The following is an 18769-nucleotide window of genomic DNA, read 5'->3' on the forward strand; positions in this document are numbered from 1 at the left end:
GAGTAACAAAGTAATACATATACAAAATAAGAATAATCAACACAGTTGGGGCATTAATCAAATATAAAATGCAGTAAAACAAGTACAATACAATAAATTACAGTTAAAAGCATAAAATATTAAGTTTTTGAGACATTCAGTGGAATATGTGCAAGTACATGTGCATAGAATTTTATCTAACTGTACCAAAACAAGGTTGATGTCTTAAACTGCTTAAGTTCAGTCTGTCACGTTCTTCAGCTTTTCTGGTCATGGATTCTGTGCACTGCAGTCTACAGTGTATGTTCGGTATCTTTGTCTATCAATACTTGAACATATTTTTGTATTTCAAATCCATGGCACAGTGTTCAAAATGCCACTATTCTTCCCTTTTCCTTTTTTCCTTCAGTTTTCCTTCCTTTTTTTCCTTCCCACCTAGGAAAGCCACTCGTTTTTTCAAATCTGAAAAGATCAAAATTCGTCATCTCACTGAAGAAGAATTTCGGGAGCAAGGTGAAACAGAGACTGCCAGAGCCTTGGAGGAACTGCGGAGGTTCTGCAGTCGGCCCGAATTTCCCTCATGGGTGGCAGTCGTCAAGCTGCAAACCCCACAAAAGTGAGAATGTTTCTGTTGCAATTTGACATCCTGACGCTGTTTTTATGTGCTTAAACACATTAATGCATAGTTATACCAAGGAAAAGTTTTACTTTTCCACAAAGCATTACGTTTGCTTCTGGTTTAGACAGAATCTTTTGTCATTCGAAACCCTTTCCTGTGCGGAGATGAGATGCAATATTTATTTGTCAGGCAGTTTATAAGTTTATAATGTCTTTCTGTAATACTCTGCATAACAAGATGTTGTGGCACCTTTCAAGACTAACATGTTTATTTGAGTGTGAGATTTTGTTGGCTTTAATCCACTTCTTCAGGCACATGGACTATAATATTTAAGATAAAGGTGTATGCATACAGAGTATATATACAATATACTGCCTATACACATTGACATAAAGGTTTATATTATATGCAGTCTGTCAGTTTATTAATGTGGTCAGCGATCAGCTCATTTGCAATAGGCACTTTATGAGTGTCACAATAGATTTAAAATATTCCAGTAATTAGAGAAATAAACAAGATGAGCAATAAATGAGTGATTAAAAATTACTTTAAATTACCTGTTAGAGATTCAAATAGAGATTGTTAAAACTTTAAGCCATTCATAGAATATCTTTTAGAATGTTACAAACAGGTGAAAAAATGAGATAATTAATTAACCTTCAGTTTTCTATATGCTGTATACATGGTTTTGGGGGCTGACCAGGTGACCTGTGTCATTATTTGTCTCTGTATTCTGCTTCTCAAGTTGGCCATCCCAACAACCCGATACATATCATAATACAGTGGTCCCCAACCTTGGGCCTCCAGATGTTCTTGGACTCCAACTCCCAGAAGCCTTCACCACCACCTCTGCTAGCCAGGATTTCTGGGAGTTGAAGTCCAAGAACATCTGGAGGCCCAAGGTTGAAGACCACTGCCGTAATAGACAAAGTTCTAGATACTTCACATGTAAACCTGTGTTTCAATACGGCTTTGTATATATAATATGTATATGTATATACTGTGTATAAACCTGCGGCCTAAATGCTGTATTTTCCCTGTGACTGGGGAAGTAGATTTGAATCCATAGAAGTTCAGATGGAACTAAATGTATTTACTCTAGGAGACGCCACAGTACTTTGGGTTGGATGGGGTTTTGCCTGTGTATGGTTTAATAAACAAACAAGGCAATCTTTAAAAACTCATGGATGAGGATTTTCAAGGGAGCATAGGTTGGGTGCATAAGAGAATAAGCTGTGAACCACATTCAGATTTCACCTAAGTTATGAGCTCATTGAATAGTCATGGGAAATGGTTAATTCCTGAGTCTTACTAGTTCCTCCATTTTAAGTCCTATATGCACAACAGGAAATAGTAATGCTAGCTAACCCTTTACAACAGAGATGGACAACAGCAGAAGCGGGCAGGGGTTTTAGGGTTTTGTCCTCTCCCTCTACCCAGAGTGAGCCACACACTCAAGATTGAAATTTGAAACCAGCTTTGGGCGGGGGGGAGGGGGAGACCTTTGAAGCAAGTGTTTTGCTTCTGTCGGCTGCCTTATCACCAAGATTCAGCGACACGCCATCAGCTATTTATCCTTAAGGTAAAAGTAAAGGTTCCCCTTGACTATTTGTTCAGTCCTGTCTTTCTCTAGGGGGCGGTACTCATCATTTCCAACCCATAGAGCTAACGTTTGTCCGAAGACAATCTTCCATGGACACGTGGCCGGCACAGCTAGACATGGAACACTGTTACCTTCCCACCATGGTGGTACCTATTTATCTACTCGCATTTACATGCTTTCGAAGTGCTTGTTTGACAGGAGCTGGGACAGCGACAGGGGCTCCTTACCGGCCACCAAATTTCTATAGCAAACTGCTATGCTGTATGCAGAGCAAGGAGAAATTTCCTGGCTACTGTTGAGATCAGGGAGTATGATTTGCCATTGGAATTTAGCAGATGGGGCTTGGAAGCCTTAAAGTCGGGGCCCTGCAGACCCTATAATTTTAAAGGATGCTTTTGCCGACCATGCTTTTGAAGGATGGTTGGCAATAAGGAGGATGTTTATGAAGCACTTGGAATGCTCAGGAACTAATGAAAGGGAGGAAGAAATAACAAAAAAGACAAGCCGTTGTTAAGGATTGGTGATTGGTGCAGGCCGTTCATGCACAGTGGCTGCATTTGTCTCATGTGCTCCAGGCAAAATCAAGATTGTTGTTCATACCAGGAATCGTGTGGGTTGACAGACATTTTCCATTCCTGCCTTTCTCGTGGTATTTCTGTTGCTTCTTGCCCAGTGCCTCTCCTTTTCCCCACCTGCTCTTTGTTTTGTTTCCTTCAGGTTTGCCAACTTTGTGCTTGGACTTCCTCACGTGTCACCTGAAGAAGTAACTGCCCACGATGAACTATATGGTCTCGGAGGAGCCATCTTGGAAGAGCAGCTTTTTAACACAGAGAACAAGACAGAACCTGATCAACTGATCGGTCTCACTGAAGCGGAGGAAAACCACGAAGAGGAGAGCGAAGGGCCGGCCCAACAAAACAGTTTGCACTTTCATGGCAGGGAATTTCTCTGAGCCGCCCGCTCAAGATATGCGGGGGGCCAACACACAGCAGCCGCAAGAGGGAGGAGATGGTCGGGACATCCTTCCCTGTGAATCGAAAGGGGCAGCCAGGACTTGCCTGAAGCACTGAAGTGCTGCTTCCTTGATTTCCCGTCCTGAGAAGGTATAGTGATTATTTTAGAATAACACTGATTCAGGAGAAAGGACGTGGACTTCTAAAAAGTACTGAACTCAGCCAATTGTTCTACCAAGTGTAGGTTTGGGGTTTTTTTTCGTCAATAAGTGGACTGTGGGGAAAACTTGCATCCAGACAGTATCTCCATTCACAGAGTGTCAGCCATAGAAAGATACTCTGCCATCTAAGGCAGAACAGCAAACAGCCTCCTTCCCTCAAAGTCATGGCACATTGCGCCAAAGGCCAAGCAAGTTATTTGAGTACCCGAAGCAGAAAGATGCTCAGATGTCACTTTCTTCCTTAGAAAGGCAGTAATGATGCATTAAGGACTAACAGTTTCCTACCATTTCACGATGCCCTCAGAGCTGCTCCCTGAGGTGGGGAGGAGTTTTGTCTTGGTGAAGCTAGCAGCTCTTGGGAATAGCTCCCGGGGAAAGCTAGAACCACTTCGGTCTGGGACCCTTCCAGAAATGGGGGGGCAAGGAAGAGTCAGGAGAGACCCTTCTGCAGCAGCTGGTGAGCCACAGAAGTTAGAAGATTGGGCAGCAACTCGATTTGTCTTCTGGAAATTCACATCAGCACAGACGAAGATGGTCGCCATTTTTGGCAACTAGCCAAAGACAGCTCCGTTCGCCGAGAATAAGAAAACAGAAGCAGGGCGAAAGTATACATCAAAGTAAGTGGAAGCCCTTGTTCTATGAAAAACCTCATTAAATGAAGAACAAGTGATTGTGTGCAAATTTATGACCAAATGAGATAAGGAGCGGCATTCCTAGCATTCCAGCTTTACCCAAGCTGAAGGTCGGGTTATTTCGAAAGGAACAGCCAGGCAGAAATAGCTCGTGTCTCCATTAAAGGAGGAAAAATAACTCTTGAAGAATCAACTGACGGGCCTTGAAAAAATAAATTCTGTTGCAAACTGTTCACTTTGGACCCCTTTTCCTCTGTGGTTATATATTTTTAGACTGTGTGGGACTCTGCTTTCCGTGGATAATATATTGCCGGGACTCTGATTGCTGGATCTCCCTGTTCGGGGGAGGAGAAGGAAGTCTTTGGAAGTAAAAGGAAGAAACGGACTGTGAGCTGTGAACTGGGGGCTATGTGGTTTGAACTGAACTGGGATCTTGACAAATGACATTCTAATAATAGAGTCTTGCCGGGTGAAGGTTAAAACAAACTTGGAGAAGAGAAAAGAAGGGGAAAAAAAGAAGCAACCGGTCTGAAGATATTAGCGACTACAAAGACACTTGAGAGATTTATGTTTTAGATTCCATCTCTTACTTGAATGTACCTGCTATCTTATTGCTAATATGGTATAGTTGTAAGGTGAAATATTAGAAATATTGGATGTGTACTGGGGTAAAGGGGAGAGGGAATTTTAAGTGAAAATAGTGGAAACAGAAAATGGAACCTCCCCCTGAGAAAAATACAGATCAGTGGCTAGACTGGAAAACCTCTTTTCAGATGTCACTGTTGCAAAAATTCATGCAGGTAAATTATTATATTGACCAGATGGAAGACGTGATTGGAGGCTCTAGGGGAGGGAAGGTAGCAGAGGTTAAATTACACCAAAAAGAGATCTCAGAACTGGTTGTATTGATGAAGATATCAGATAATATACAAGGGATGGAGGACCACCCAGTAAGAGATGTAGCGATAGCAGATAAGGAAATTGAGGTTGAAAAGCAAACTTTGAATGATATTGTTTCCCCTTTTAAAATATGGAAGAAAAAAGAGGCGCAGAAACAAAACAAGCACAGGGAGGAAAGGGGAGGGGAGAACAGGATTTATATTATTTTGGGTCTGCTGAGTGCATTCTCAAGAAAAAAGGAGGGTGAAAGAGGGGATATATTTCACAATTGGCCTTGGTGTTCTGATACTGTGGGAATAACATAGATTTAAGCTGTATTACACGTATAAGTTGAAAGCTAAAGAGGTTAATACATAGACAAAATAGTCAAAAGAAGAAGAAGAAAAAGAAGAAGAAAGATGAACCTTTATTGGAACATGAATAGATTAGATGTTTATATACTTGATATGTAAGACTGAATGATTATGCATTTGATGTTTTCTTATTCTCAAAACTCTTTTTCCATTCCCCCCCACTGCCCTTTGCCTTTTGTATTCCTTCCCCATTACCCAATAGTTTTGAAAATAAAATTTAAAAAAAAAAAAAAAAGAGCTGCTCCCTGAGGTGACCGCCTCATTCTGCCTAAGGCTACAGCTGGCCCTGACAAAGAGGACCACTCTAAAGGGATGTTCGCCTATCTGGCTTGATCACCTTTTCAGTTTTTCCAACTAAGCTGAAACTAAAGCCATTCACAATTAACTGTTTTAACCTAACTTTCTGTTTTAACCTAACTTGGCCCCTTCGCTGGGTATCTTTAAATGCCAATTGAAAACTGTTTAAGCAAGCCTTCCCTCCATCCATCATCTGAATTTTTGTTATCTTGTTCCTTTCTTCCATCTTGGATCATTGTTTACTTAGTAATATATTGTTATGATTTTAAATTGTTATATGATATGTTGTTAGCCGCCCAGAGTAGTCTATATGACTAGATGGGTGGGCTGTAAATGTAATAAATAAATAAATATTTTTCTACTCTAGGGTAAGGGTGTGATTTTGCATGAAATTAATTTGCACGGGAGTTGAAGGTTCTGGAAGCAGTTGTGATCCTGCCTGTGACTGCAGTTATCATCTTTCCTGTATCATCTGTGGCTGTTTCAGAACTGGCAGATAGCCTGTGATTTCCACAGCACTACAGAATTTGGTATTCAGCATAAAAATCAATATTTTACTCTCAATATTTTTTCTGAAAAATCACAGCACTAGTCTTCAAAACAAAAGATACTGTGTCCTTAATACTCTGCTCCAATGCATGGTAGCAGAAGTAGTTGTGTAAATAGAAGCAAAATTGTATACATGAGTTACTAAACAGTTTACTCAACTGAGAAAATCTTGGCACAGGTACTTACATTTCAGCACAGAGTAAACACAGTCCCACCTTCAGATGAAATTGCCTATAAATTATGAGAGTAGCCCTGTGGGCCGCATTTTATGGCTTCAAATGCCATCAACTATGTACAATCAGATTCCAAAAGGAAGGTGCAAAACCGGGGAGGGATAAAGTCCAACAATAGCTAAAACAGACGTCTTTAAGAGGAATATCCTCACATTGGTTGTGTAAGAGCCAAACCATATGCAGAGCTTGTAGCATAACACCCTGGAGTTAACACAATATGGCTACCCCTCTTAAAATTAGAGTTCACATCACTGTTATGTTAAGTAGATATGCCTAATCTTTTAAAATTAACTTTTAGAAAATAATGTTTACAATTTTGCTTTCAAAACATTATTATTTCATTGTGCCAGTTGAGGTCTCCTTCTGTTGCTCAAAAGCAACCATTTTAATATGTTAGAAGTATTTCTAATGAGTGCCCTAAAAACCAGTACTGTCACTTTCTTTAGGAAATGTAGTTGTGGGGGCTCCACTCTGGCACACGAATGAAAAAAACCATCTGTGGCCATCTTCACCATGTGCATGCTCAAACATCCTTCCCTCTTGTAAGGTACTATTTGCTGCTTGATAGTGACCTGGTTCATGGGAAATGTGCTAACCTTTCACAAGGCCAGGCCCTACCATTGGGCAGGCTGGAGCAGCTTCCTTCAGATGATAGATTTTATAAGTAAAGTAATGTTAAAAGAGGTGCAAAGTGCAAACTAGTTCGTTTTTTATGTCAGTATTGTGAGGGACGTGGTGGCGCTGCGGGCAAAACCGCAGAAGCCTTGGTGTGCTGCAGGGTCAGAAAACCAGCAGTCGTAAGATCGAATCCACACGATGGAGTGAGCGCCCGTCGCTTTGTCCCAGCTCCTTTCCAACCTAGCAGTTCAAAAGCACGTAAATGCAAGTAGATAAATAGGTACCATTTCAGTGGGAAGGTAAACAGCGTTCCAGGTCTAAGTTGCTCTGGCCACGTGACAACGGAAACTGTCTTCGGACAAACGCTGGCTCTACGGCTTGGAAACGGGGATGAGCACCGCCCCCTAGAGTCGCACACGACTGACTAAAAAATGTCAAGGGGAACCTTTACCTTTATTGTGTGGTTGAATTGGCCTGTTGTAAGAACAACAGCACTCTTGTGGTGCTACCGGTATGAACAACTGATTTGGCTGAAGCTTTTGTGGACTGCAGAAGACTTGGGGGGGGGGGCTTTGTGTGAAAGCTTATTCCAAATAAAACTTGTTTGTCTCAATTTTTAAATGTTGTCTCCAGAAGGTCTTTGTTAGCTCAGATTACCGTCTCCATGCTAAAGCCATCGTTGCAGTTCAGATCTATTATAGGCCGAACATTAAGGCACTGGACTCACTATCCTTGCCAGAAAATACTTTAAACAATTCAGTCTGCTTATTAGGTTGCCTTAAATGCAATTACACAACACGAGGCATGCAGTCCTCTCTATGTGTACTCTGAACTAAACTCTTTAGTTCAACAGAACCTCATGGTAACCAAGGATAAAATTTCAGTCTGACTGGTTTGCATAGCCTGCTCTAGGCGACATAAACTATCCAACAATGAAAAAAACCTCAATATTGTGCCTTTGGGGTTTCTGCTGGCATGGGCAAATGATAGGCTGAAGATGAGAACAGAACGAGCATCAGTTTGCAGTATTAAAAGTATGGCATATTGGCCTAAGACAAATTATATCCCACTCAACCAATAGGGTGATCATTTGCAGAAAACTACTTCAGAGTAGTTCCTGAAAGATGAGGTTTTCTTACCTACTAATACTGGTTTGAAACATGGAGTTGTGCAGTTAAAGAGATGTGCACATCCACAAGCAGACAGGGTTCCTATGATGCATGTGTACAAGGCATCTCTCCGGGCCTAGCCCAACGTGTGTTCATGTTACAGCTCGCCTCACACACATCTTGAGATTAAAAAGCCTGTAAATACATGATTTGTATCAAGTGTGAGGTTCCTGGTTAGGGAGTCTACAAGCTATATCCTGCATTAATCTAGCGAGTGTAGACGCAGTAATAATCAATAGACTTTAAACTGATTAGCAAATCCCATTCATTTCAGCAGGTCTACTGTATATAGGATTAACAGTAGATTTAGCTCCTTACAGTTCTCTCGCTTTGTTTTTAAACATGTATGTGTGTTCTGCTCCATCAAGTCAGAAATGGCATATAGCAACCCTAATGGGGTTTCCAAGGTAAGTGAGTGTAGCGTTCACCCTAAGTTATACATTGTAAAAGTTATGCATTATTCATGTTACATGTTAATGTGGTTAAGAGGTGGGGCCAAAAGAGATGTTAAAAGGCAGAGCCTGAGAGGAGTCAGTCAGTCAGTGTGTTGGAATCTGGAATCAGAGAGAGAAAGATAGTTTGGGGGCCTGAGGAGTGATTAGTTAGAGTGTAACCTGTGATGATTAATAGAGAAGGTTAAGATTGATGATTGATGAATCTTGAAGAATGTGCTTATGAATTATTCCAGAAACCACCTGTAATTAATAAACCTGTTTTGTTGAAAAGTCAGTACTGGGTGGACCTTTGTCTTTGCTAAGTAAAATAAGTTGGTAAAAGAGATCAACTGGTGGCAGCGTATCAGAGGGTGGTGCTGGGGTACCTTGTGAGCTCTGTGTTTGGGGAAACCAGCAGGGGCCACGAGGGCAAACGTCACAGTGAGATATTTCAGTTCCACCCCCCTCCCAGTGACTTCCCATGGCCAAGTAGGAATTTGAACCCTGTTCTCCTGAGTTCTAGTCCATTAATCACTATACCACACTGGGAATCCTTTATACTGGGATTCCCAGTTTATTCCTTTATACTTTATACACCAGGGAACATTTATATCCCACCATATATCTAAGATCTCAGTTCAATTTTAAAAACTGTATAGAACTGTTTTAATGCAGAAACAATTGTAAACCAAACAGCACAAAACTGAAACGTTAAAACAGTTGCAGGCCACGATCCTCAACACCCAGAGGTTCTAATAAGCAGGTCTTGACTTGGTGCCAACATTGGTGTTGATTGAGCCTCCAAGGGAAGGCATCCCACAGTTGGGGGTGCTATGACAGAGAACTCCCTCCCCTTGTGTTTCCACATAATGAACTGTTCTCAGTGGTCGGACACAGAGGAGAGTTTCCCCAGCAGGTCTTAGTGATGGGGCAGGTTCCTCACCCATCTAACCCAGACCCCAAGCTGTTTAGGGCTTTATAACTCACCGTCAACACCTAGAACTCAAGACTGGGAGTGTACTGGCAGCCCATGGAAATCCTTCAGGGATCCCTACATATGTGGGCACAGCCTTCTTGCACAGACTGCAGCTAACGAACGTAACAACTTGAACCCTGCTTAATCAGGTTGTTTTGAATGTTTCCTTTCAACTAAAGTGAGCCAATGTATCCAGCGCATGCATCGTTTTTCAAACAATGCACCAAGATACAGTGCTTCATTAATTATTGAATGAAAACAACAGAAGGCTCACCAAGGAACATTTGGTACAGATCAGCAGAGAGGTCCTTGTGGGGTGGGGACAGGTGGCTGGTGGGACAGGCCATGGACAATGCCACCACCACCCCAAAACTGCCATGCCGTGTTTTCACCTCTCTGGAATGGACCATCTTTGTACCTCAGAATGATTATCAGGAAAGGAAAATATATCTGTACGAAAGATTGCTACTTGCACAGCAAGTGTTAGCACAACTGTCTCAGTTACCTCAGAACAGCGTTCCCCGCTCTGTGCATATACTGGACTACAGCTGCCATCATCCCCAGCCAGCAGAGCCACTCAGAAGACAAGTCTTGGGCCATCGGGCGCTAGCTTGCCTGACTGTATGTTTCAAGCACCTAACTGGCTCACAGTGGGCTATATTGCCACAGAGCACCCAGGCAGGATGCAAGCTTCCCTCAGGGCTCCCACCCCCTCATACAGATGAGAAACACCCACCCCCCATCCACCATAGATTCCTGCTTTAATCTTTTCATTATAACTCAGTCTTCAGTTTTTATCACCTTAAGTGTGTAATGCAGGAGCAGTCCTAGTGCCAGCCTCCAGCTGTTAGCAGACGGCAACTCTTGGAATGCTTCACCATTGACAATGCTATGGGCCAGTAAGAGGCTACTGGACTAGAATTCCCGGAAATACTAGCTATTATTATTACCATCATTATCATTATCATTATCATTATCATTATCATTATCATTATTATTATTATCATTATTATTATTATTATTATTATTATTATTATTATTATTATTATTATTATTATTATTATTATTAGATTTGATTTATATGCCGCCCACACTACCCAAAGGTCTCTGGGCGGCTTACAACATTTAAAATACAATAAAATTTAGAACAATTAAAATACAATTAAAATATATATAAAAATTGCCATCAGACCCACAGCTAATATTATTTCAATTAAAACCCTTCTGGAACAGGAAGGTTTTGTCCTGGCGCCAAAATGTCATCAGCGTCGGCACCAGACGAATCTCAGTTGGGAGGGCATTCCATAGTCTGGGGGCAGCTGCCGAAAAGGCCCTTTGTCTACAAGCCGTCCCTCTTACCTCCTTGAGGGATGGCTCTTTCAAAAGGGCCCCCTGGCTAGATCTTAACTGCCGGGTAGGTTCATATGGAAGGAGGCGGTCCTTCAGGTATCCAGGGCCCAAGCCGTGGATGTGAAGGCTTCTGGGAGCTTTAGTCCAACAACATCTGGGGAGCCAAGGTTAAGAACCATTGCTATAGGCTGACAGGAACTGCAGGCCAAAATAATTCCCAGGGTCATGCTTGGTCTTCCCCAGAACTAATGGGTAGACTCAAAGATCTTTTCACTGAACCACCTGCTCTGGAAAGACAGATAACATGGGGCAGCTTGCAGCCCACGAGGGAAACAGAGATGTGAGCTAGAGCCAGGAAAGCAATTTTGATAACTAGCTATATCTAACAATAGCAAAAGAGGAAGAAGAGAGAACGGGTGAAAAAAAATCAGATGTTTTGGGCCTGAGCTCACGAAAATCTGCAGCCAACATGACTAGCGGATTATGGGAATGGGAGTCCCAAACAGCTGAGGACTGAAGATTGTTCCCTTTTGCTGTCCAGGTATGTAGAAAAGAGTGCATTTCCCATCTCATGTTTTTTTTTTCATTTATTTTCAAAGTGTTCCATTAGATCCAGGGTCCCCAACCCCCAGTACTGGGCTGTGGCAGGACTGCGCCATGGAGACAGATCTCCTGCCCCCCCCCGCATGTACACCCCCTGCATGTACCCCCTGCACGCCACATCACGCCACCCCACATATGTGCACACGGGTGCCCATCACCCGTGTGTGCCCTGTCCACCCATGCATGCACACATGCGTGCCCCGCCTCCCCACACGTACATGCGCAGGTGCTCCCACCCACTCACGCACGTGCATGGGTTCCCCACCCGCTTGCGCACAGATCCCGCCCTGCCAACCGGTCTGCAGTTCAGAAAAGGTTAGGGACCACTGCATTAGATAATAAATCTGAACATATACAAACAATGCTAGGTATTTTTATACATACAGTGGAATTTTATTTCTCTTGCTACATCTTAACAATTTCACAAATATTGAAAGCCCGTGTGTAATGAAGGAACAGATTCAAGAGACAATCCAGACATGTAAACAGAACATATTAAAGTCCAATGCCTCACCATTCGGTAGCTGAACATTAATGGTATTACCATAGCTTTTCTCAATGTGAACTCCCATTATTCTGAAGAAGTTTCTTTTAAAAAGAATTAAATAACTATTTTTAGTTGGTTACCTGCCTAGTTTTCTTATCTTCCCTCCCAGAAGTATAAACATATAATAAATACATTTTTTGATTTCTTTTTTTTAAAAGGACACTTAAACAAATCATGAGAGATTTATAGTACAGTACATTTAAGTAGAAGTGCAAAAAAACAGCTAGTGACTACTCTTTGATGTTTGGTCCCAGATATCCAACTACAGATGCTATTACAAGCCCCATAAGGTTTATGCAGTGAGGACATCCCTCAGTTTTCCATGGGGCTGGTTGAGGGACATGGGCTTTCATTTTCCAGCAGTTACTCCTTTTTTCCTTTCCTCTCAACCTGTCCTGGTTGGCTCTATCACATGCTCTGCACTCAAAATACAGGAATGCTGTGTGAACCTCTACCAATTAACAGATCTGTAGGGCTGGCCTCTTAATTCAGGTATTCCCATTGGTCCTTCCAAAGCACCAGCTGTCTGCAGTCCCCAATGCTCTTGACCACACAGGACAAAACTTACTTGACTTTTCCCAACAGCCAGTCCAAGCAACTGGCAGTGAGGGATCCCAAGATGCACCTTTAGCCTAGTAGGATATAAATGTTTGGGGCGAAACCCTGCTGTTTCCTTACCTGGCTTGGTTGCCTGAAAACAATGGCAGTTGGGTGCCACTACATGTCATCTCCTATTAAGACTCCGGTGTGTAAATCTGCCTTTTAATGGGAAGATGCTAATGAGCGACAAAGCTTTTAGACATCCTCGCAGTCAATGAACTTCTGCTTGGATCTAAGCTTTTCTCTCAGTGAGCATATAAGAGAGCTAAGACTGGGAAAACATGAAAAGACAACACCATAAGCCTGTTGGTGTCTTTGACAAACAACACAAGTGGAAAATATGTTGTGTAAATTCTTCATGATGTATGACTATTCTCTCATATTCAAACCACTTCTACATTAACCATATTCTCCTTTTCTAACATAGACTCAATTAGGAATGATGGCCCTCCCCTTTCTGACCCACAGGCACTTACAATGTATTCTAAGAGTATAAACCTCCTCCAATTAAACAAGCAGGTTTACACATCCTTGAATTAAAATGCATTTGCCCTCATTCAAAGAGGTTGTTGAGCAGTGGATGGTCTTTGCACCTTTCCCTCTCTCACCTCAAAGAATAAGTGCTGCCAGTACAGACCATGTGTATTCCATTAGGAGGAATTCAGTCAAGACACGTGCAACAAAATATAGCTGACTGTATTGACCACCAGTATGATGGTGTGTGAGCAGCAGAAGGAGCCAAAGGTTCCAGATGTGCTGATGGGTGGGGAAGGCTTTTTTTTTTTTTTGCATGCACACGTACACAGACTCAGAGGGCAAAACTGGACAATCTAACACACAGGCAGTTGTTTTGGATGGGTCTCCCTTGTTGGAACTGGGAACTGTGTCCCCTATGAAACCGGAAGTACTCTCGGGGTGCAAAAAATTGCAGTCAAAGTCTTCCAAGCACGATGCCTGACTCACGCACTGTAAACCAACACCCTTGTCCACGAAGGGTTCTAGGCAGCTGGCCACAGAAGAGTTAGTAGCAACTGGGGCTGAGGAGAAAGCAGCCTTAATAGGTGTTTAACGTTAGAACTCCACAAGCCCAAAGCTATTCAAAGTCTTCACAAAAGACAGAATTCTGTGCTGTTCCTTCATTTACCTCTTTAAACCAGTACATTTTTCTCTGTCGTTTCAGTAGTTTATGCAACTTTCCCTGGGAAACCATCTCACCTTGTAATAAATTAACTCTCATGGAGAAAAGCACTTCCCTCCTTGCCTTCTGCTAATAAATTAAATTAAAAATATCAACTGCCTCATGCAAGAAGAAATGAAGTGCAAAATTCCTTCTCAGAAATTAAAATGATTTTTTGTTCCTTTTTGTGAGAACAGTCATAATTGATCAAGAACCCTGACGCCTTGTTTTATGTTGACACGCAAAGCAACCCCAAACCCCCTTTCCATACAGACTTGGGGCGGGGGGGGGGAAATACCGTTCAAGTAGAACATAGACTCCTTTGCCACTTATTATATAACCCAACCTTTTCTGCCAGGGTTTTTCTAGTCATTTTATAGTCTTCACTACAGTAGGCCCACTGGGATTTGCCACAGAAAAATGCCTTAAATATTTTAAAAGCACGTGTTGTATCGTGTTACCATTGCCAAGATGAAGGGAGTAGCTGGGCCAAGTTCCCATTTCAATATTTCTCCGACCACAACACCAGTGAGGTGGATACAACCAAGTCCTATTCATGCCCTGCCTCAGGAGGCTGAGGACTAGTAGACTCAGAGGGAACTGGGCCGTCTGGGCTGGGGTGGGTTTCTAGAGGTACTGTAGGTAAGGAAGGTTCTCCAGAAGCACCACTGTCTCCTTGATCCAGAGGGCTGCTTGGTGCAGAGCCGTGGCTATTGTTGGCTTCCTAGGAAAGACAAAGGGGCGGGGGGGGGGAGGAAGGAAGTCATGTTAAAATGTGCTTGTGAATTTCCTGCCCAGGAAACATATGTATTCTGCCATTCCAGGTAAGCCACACAGCTTCTTCATAATAACAGAAAAAGGAAGGAAGGAAGGAAGGAAGGAAGGAAGGAAGGAAGGAAGGAAGGAAGGAAGGAAGGAAGGAAGGAAGGAAGGAAGGAAGGAAGGAAGGAAGGAAGGAAGGAAGGAAGGAAGGAAGGAAGGAAGGAAGGAAGGAAGGAAGGAAGGAAGGAAGGAAAAAGAAAAAATACACAGCACAGCACACAAGCATCAAAGCAACAAGGAAAGCTGTCATATCCAGACAATATTAGACAGCAAAATGACAGAAGAACTTACCTCCCTTGTCTTTTCCTAACTGCTCTTCCCCAAGAAGCATGTAGGGAAAAAGCTTATTGTATTTTAAGATTTTTTAAAGTTTTAAAAAAAATTCAAGAAAAATAGTTGCACGACTTGTTAAAATGGAACTTTTCATGGAACCGCACTTACTTTTCATTGACATATTTTTTCATATAGTACTTTGCATGAGAAACCAGGGAACATCAGCACTCTTCTATTTTGGGAGAAGAATTATGAATATTTCAGCAGCCTGACTAAGCAGTAGGCCTTTCTTAATAACCATCACACGGGGAGTGGGGGTGGCAAGACACTTTTAGAAACGCCAAAAGAATGTGTGTGTGTTTTAAAGCTATTCTACAGGATATAGAAATATACATTTAAAGATCAAGGTTATTTTTTATTACTCCAAAGCCAAACACTATAACATACTCCACAGATCATGATGAATTCAGCTTCATTTAAAGATAAACCAGGGACAAGGCAATCTGCACAAGGATGCAGGGTTACATATGCAGATTTTATTAGATCTAGTCTCATGACTGTAAGGTGACCAGGTTCCTGTTTTGCTTTAAGAGCAGATCCCTGTTGAAGCAGGGGATGAGATTTAGATTAAGAGTAGATCAATTAAAGTGTGCAACAATATTAAAGGACTGTAATTACTGTCAGCTCCTGACGAGGCATCTCTTTTCTCAAGCAGCCCAGCGGCAGGGCCTCTAGGAGGCGCTGGTTTCTTCCTATGGGCCATTACAAGGAAAGGAGCAGTATTAGCAGTCCAAAAAAAATTAAAACAATGGGGAATTAGGAGTAACTGGTTAATCTGGTTAGGAAACTGCTGCTTTAATAACATTTGAAACAATCATATTTATAAAAGATTAGACTATGTTTCCGGAGGAATGCCAACCATGTTTTTGAAAACTGATCACACCATCTTTGTTCCCATCGCTCCAATGCCACCTACGAATCAGGTAAGAGTCAGGCTATGTATCATCTGCCCAAAGTAGGGCAAGAACCCAGTTGATATTCTAGTTGCATGAACCGACAGAAAAGATGCTTTTTGATCAAACCATTTTTTAAAATCAAAAACCTCAACACAAGCACACAGAAGGCTGCAAGTAGCAAGTGCTGTCTCAGACGGCGGGGCAATGTCTCTTTTAAAATTCCCAACGGCTGCGATGTGTGGTGCATCCTTGGAAATATTTTCGAAAGGATGGCATTCCCTTCAGAGCTACTGTTTTTAAAGATATGCATATTTATGCAGTTTAGCCATCAGGCAATTAGGCCTTGTATGATTTATCCACCAGGATACCAGAAGGCTGTTTCTGTTGTTACAACAGCCTTCAACTTACGGCAACCCTATGAATGAGTGACCTCCAAAATATCTTCTCCTCAACAGCCCTGCTCAGCTCTTGTAAATTCAAGGCTGTCGCTTCCTTTATGGAGTCAATCCATATCGTATTTGGCCTTCCTCCTTTTCCTGCTCTGTCTTTAGCTTTCCCCAACATTACTGCCTTTTCCTGTGAATCTTGTCTTCTTCTAAGGTGCCCAAAATATGGCAGCCTCAGATTCATCACAAGGCTGGTGACAGCCTTAGTCTAGAGAAAACCCTTAATTTTCAAGGACAGATTTCCTCACCAAAAAGCAGGCACTTCTAGAATCACAGTATATTGACTACGATTTCCATCAGGCTTCACAGCCGGGAGTTTGGGAAACTACCAGGAGATCAAATGTCTTAAGGAGCCAGCTGAATAGCCTTCCACACAAGTGTTAGGATCGCCCTTGAGTACATGTGGTAGGCACGCAAAGACAATCCTAGGTAGATGCTCACACAGAATTTTTCTTTTTCTAAATGTAAGCATGTCATTTTGTACTCTTCCATGAAGAACTGAAAATGTAATTTGGAGCAGACTTGAGTATACTAGGACTTCAAAGGGAGAGAGGGAATAGTCCTTTCCCCATTTCATAGATAGGGTGCTAATTAATTGGATATTGTGTTAAACTACATAATGGTTTAATGTTAATCCTCTTATCCCTCTCAAAGCAGATGCACATTCACTGCATCAGATGGATGACACAAGTAAGAAGCAGGAATGAACATAGTTACTGGTTTATACTCATCAGTCTGCAAGCAGCTAGCAGCAAAAAAGTATGTGCTGTGTTACCAGGAGGTGCGGAGGTGCTTACCAAGAAGACTTCTTTAGAAAAAAAAAAGTGTCACATCAGAAAGGTAAGGAAATGGCTATGCTAAATCAAACCAAGGGTCCATCTAGTTTAGCAGCATTTTATCTCCAACACTGGCTAACCACACACTCTTCAGATGCCCCAAAACACAGTAGAAAAGTCCCTTCCTGTTCCTTGGCACTGATGTATAGCAACTGGAGAAACACCGCCTCTGAATACAGAGGGTGCTCCTGCTAAAAGATCCTTAAACCTGCATGAATCTGTCTTCCTCTTAAAAGAAGAAGAAGAAATGCAGCAACCTCTCTGGATTTTTTAAAGATTAAATATATGTATACACAAAGCAGAGCTCTTTTTTTCTTGAACTAAACTGTCAATAAATACATTTCACTGAGAGGCTGCATGAAAAATAAACCCCACCCTTGTATATTGCAAACATACTGTAGGGCGTTTCTGTACTCCAACGAGGACATGATCTTCTGCAGCTTGTAAAGTTTGCCCTCAAAAGATGAGCGCTGTATGCACACCCTACTTCCCTGCAGCTTATAATCAAAACTGGAGAAAAACTCCAATCTACCGCCCTTCCTGCTCACTCCTAATTTCTTCCCCCCACATGGCAGATTTGTGGGGTCATACTTAGCATACAGGATTTCCTTTGGAACCTGAATTTGTCATTTGATAGCCCAGGATTTGGGAGGCCTGCAAGCCAATCCTGTCTAACTGAGACGAGCATGTGTCAGACTTGGAGGACTGGCCTAGTTCTCTCTCTCTCTCTCTCTTCCCCTGCCCTCTCTTGAGAAGCAGCTTGGCTCAGCTCTAAGCCAACCCAACACAAGCCACGGCTGATTTGTGCCTATGCACAAAAATAAAAGTAAAACCTAACCCCGCCCCCAAATGCTGCTTCTGCTGTTGGTTTAACAGCATTAATACTTAACGCTCTGGGGCAGGGAAGGAATGCCTGATTCTAATTTTTTAATGGCACTGAAATGTATGTTTTAGTATCCCAAAGCTAGAAATATCTGTTACGCACCAAAGGCTGGGTTACCTGCAAAGGCTGGTTCTCCAGGGCTTGGTTGCTTTTGGAAAGTCGAACCATTTCCTTGATCTGACAGAGCGCATAGGCTAGAGTCACCCAGGGAGAAGAGCTGACCCCCCAGGCGGGTTTGTTCACGTCTTCCTGCTCTTCTTGGTGCTTGGTCTTCTTGGGAGGAAACCTGGGCTCAGGCCGTGGCATGATGTCTTCGGTCTGTTGCTGGACAAGGTCGATCGTAGCTATGGGCACAGGACTGGAAGGCACGGGGATCCTTTCTGCCAGCATCGTCTTTTCTGAAGTCAAAGGACAGCAAAGGTCAGTGTCCTTTCCAACAGCCCTGACTTGCTCGCAAGGGAGCGGCAGACCAATGGATACTATGCTTCTTTTTAAAGGATGCCAGACTAGAACCACAATGAAATTCATGGAGTGATCATGGATGACTCATTCTCTCATAGCCCTCATCTACCTCACTGGGTTGTTGGAGGGTAAAGTAGGGAGGAAAAAAAAAGCAACATAGATGGACCTGGCCTGGTTGGAGGAAAGCAGGGATATAAATGAAGATGAACATGACTAGTATCGGTAAGGCTGAGCTGCAGTTATATCTTATTTCATTGATTTATTTATAAAGCTTACAG

General features: G+C 42.4%; 2 protein-coding genes across 7 annotated transcripts in view; one reads left to right on the forward strand and one right to left on the reverse strand.

The window, feature by feature from the left end:
* Nucleotides 1–5923, forward strand: part of NEMP2 (nuclear envelope integral membrane protein 2) — a 30450-nt gene extending 24527 nt beyond the window's left edge. For both annotated transcript variants that reach the window (XM_072979777.2, XM_072979771.2), the window contains exons 8-10: nt 419–595; nt 2919–3693; nt 5511–5923. In XM_072979777.2, the coding sequence (XP_072835878.2) occupies nt 419–595; nt 2919–3153 (412 nt within the window). In that variant the 3' untranslated portion in view covers nt 3154–3693; nt 5511–5923. The remainder of the gene's footprint in view (nt 1–418; nt 596–2918; nt 3694–5510) is intronic.
* Nucleotides 5924–11860: 5937 nt separating this feature from the next.
* The window catches only part of MFSD6 (major facilitator superfamily domain containing 6), a 44563-nt gene continuing 37654 nt past the window's right edge, over nt 11861–18769 (reverse strand). For 3 of the 5 annotated variants that reach the window (XM_072979971.2, XM_078393446.1, XM_020802893.3), the window contains exons 6-7: nt 18147–18427; nt 11861–14537 (exon numbers count right to left, since the gene is read on the reverse strand). In XM_072979971.2, coding sequence (XP_072836072.2) covers nt 14364–14537; nt 18147–18427 — 455 coding nt within the window. In that variant the 3' untranslated portion in view covers nt 11861–14363. Of the gene's footprint in view, nt 14538–14926; nt 14951–18146; nt 18428–18769 lie in introns of all 5 variants that reach the window. The other 2 variants (XM_072979983.2, XM_078393456.1) reach the window with 2 other exon arrangements.

The sequence above is a fragment of the Pogona vitticeps genome, chromosome 1 (genome assembly GCF_051106095.1).
Source record: "Pogona vitticeps strain Pit_001003342236 chromosome 1, PviZW2.1, whole genome shotgun sequence".
Classification (NCBI taxonomy): domain Eukaryota; kingdom Metazoa; phylum Chordata; class Lepidosauria; order Squamata; family Agamidae; genus Pogona; species Pogona vitticeps.